This window comes from Cynoglossus semilaevis, chromosome 9 (genome assembly GCF_000523025.1).
Source record: "Cynoglossus semilaevis isolate Cse_v1.0 chromosome 9, Cse_v1.0, whole genome shotgun sequence".
NCBI lineage: Eukaryota > Metazoa > Chordata > Actinopteri > Pleuronectiformes > Cynoglossidae > Cynoglossus > Cynoglossus semilaevis.
The window spans coordinates 6,391,243-6,392,825 of NC_024315.1; the positions used below are offsets into that span (position 1 = coordinate 6,391,243).

Consider the following 1,583-nt stretch of genomic DNA (forward strand, 5'->3'; position numbering starts at 1 on the left):
TCAGGCCGCCCCCAATGTTGATGTCAGGACTGTAAATTATTTTTATTTTATTTCATTTTACTTTTTTGTTTTACTTTACTACTTACTACTTAGTATGCGCCTTTCACCAGGTGGCGCCGTAGGTGACCACTGTTCTGCTGTTTATTATGGAGTACCAGAGGCAGACAGGAAGACAGAAGAAGTACATAATACATCATAGGCTGGGAGGACAGGAGTTTTACTCTGTCCACATCTGGCCACTCATGGTACTGCAGCCAAAAAAGCCACACCTACTGGAGTCAAAGCCAAATAAATACCAATGCGCAAAACTTTGGAATTTGTTTGGAGAACAAAATTCATAGTCACACATATTATGCAGTAGCAGGAGACAGGTTGTTTGCTGAGAGTTGTAGGAGTGTTGAGAATTATTTGTGTCTTCAGTCAATAGTAAAACATGCTATTTATTGGTTAACAGTGCTCTGCTCAACTTACCCGCTGTAGTTAAATTACTGTCTGCGAGGGAAGAATTGGAGTCGTTGTACAAATCCATGGAGGAAACAGGAAAAAAATCCAAGTTCCAAGTGTTAATAATACAGCTGTCTGTCCTTGAAGGGCAAGGTGTGAGCGCCTGGAGTTCCCTGCTACTCTTCAGGAGTGATTCCAGTCCTTTTGCATTGTGCCTGAGTCCGTGTGTGAGAGAGCGGCTCTGCTCCTGCAGCCATAAACAAGCCTCTCCCAGTCAGGAGCATCTTCACTGGCATCCGAGCTGCGCTCACTCCGCACTGGCCGCTGTCCTCGTCCGTGTGCGCGACAGATGTGTCTTATAGTTTTAAAAAAAATTAAAAAAATAAAAATAATAAAGGAGAGAGTTCTTCTTAAGCCCCCCCCCCCAAAAAATAAATAAATAAATAAATAAACCCAAGCCCCCGTATCTGTTAAGGTTAAGACCGGACTAGAAAGAAAAGGACAAATGTGATAAAAACAAGAGTTGAAATATAAATAATTGGTTTCTACAATCTGATTGGTGAATTCAGCCTCGGTCTGCAGACGGACTCAAGGTCCAGCAGCTGATCACCAGCTGTCACCTGAAGGCAACAAATGAATCACTCTCCTCTTCTGGTTCCGACTCATTTACAGGCTGGACCCTACAGGTCATTTCCTACAATACGCCGCTAGATGTCATTCGATTCGCGGATTCAGAGTCACCACACGTCAGCTTCGTTAGAGCCACGGTCTAAATGCGGTCTCAGTAACTCTGTCCGAGTTAGGGGCAGAGCTGGGCATTGATTGGTCCCCCCCCCCCTTGATGTGGTGGTTCTCCCCCCACGGAGCTGCGATCTCTGAGTCTGGAGTCAGATCAAGAAACACTCACAGAAGGCCGGCTAACCTGTCCAGTTCCTGGAAAAAAATCAATGTTCAGGGAGCACAGGGCGGTTTTATCAGATTGGTTTAGATGTTCATTTTTTGTATATATATATATATATATAAAAGAGAACTCACCTGGAATTTGAATCTATTTTAGTTTCTAGTTTTTTTTTTTCATCTTGATTGACATTTTTTCCATAAAACTTTGTCCAACTTTTGTAGCTCTGGCTCAAATGAAG

The 1,583-nt window shown here is 43.1% G+C and overlaps 1 protein-coding gene across 1 annotated transcript in view; it reads right to left on the bottom strand.

Moving 5' to 3' along the window:
- Positions 1–1,264, bottom strand: part of mchr1a (melanin-concentrating hormone receptor 1a) — a 5,476-nt gene extending 4,212 nt beyond the window's left edge. Inside the window, exon 1 of the mRNA XM_008316788.3 lies at positions 472–1,264. Coding sequence (XP_008315010.1) covers positions 472–529 — 58 coding nt within the window. The 5' untranslated portion in view covers positions 530–1,264. The remainder of the gene's footprint in view (positions 1–471) is intronic.
- Between the last annotated feature and the right edge of the window lie 319 nt (positions 1,265–1,583).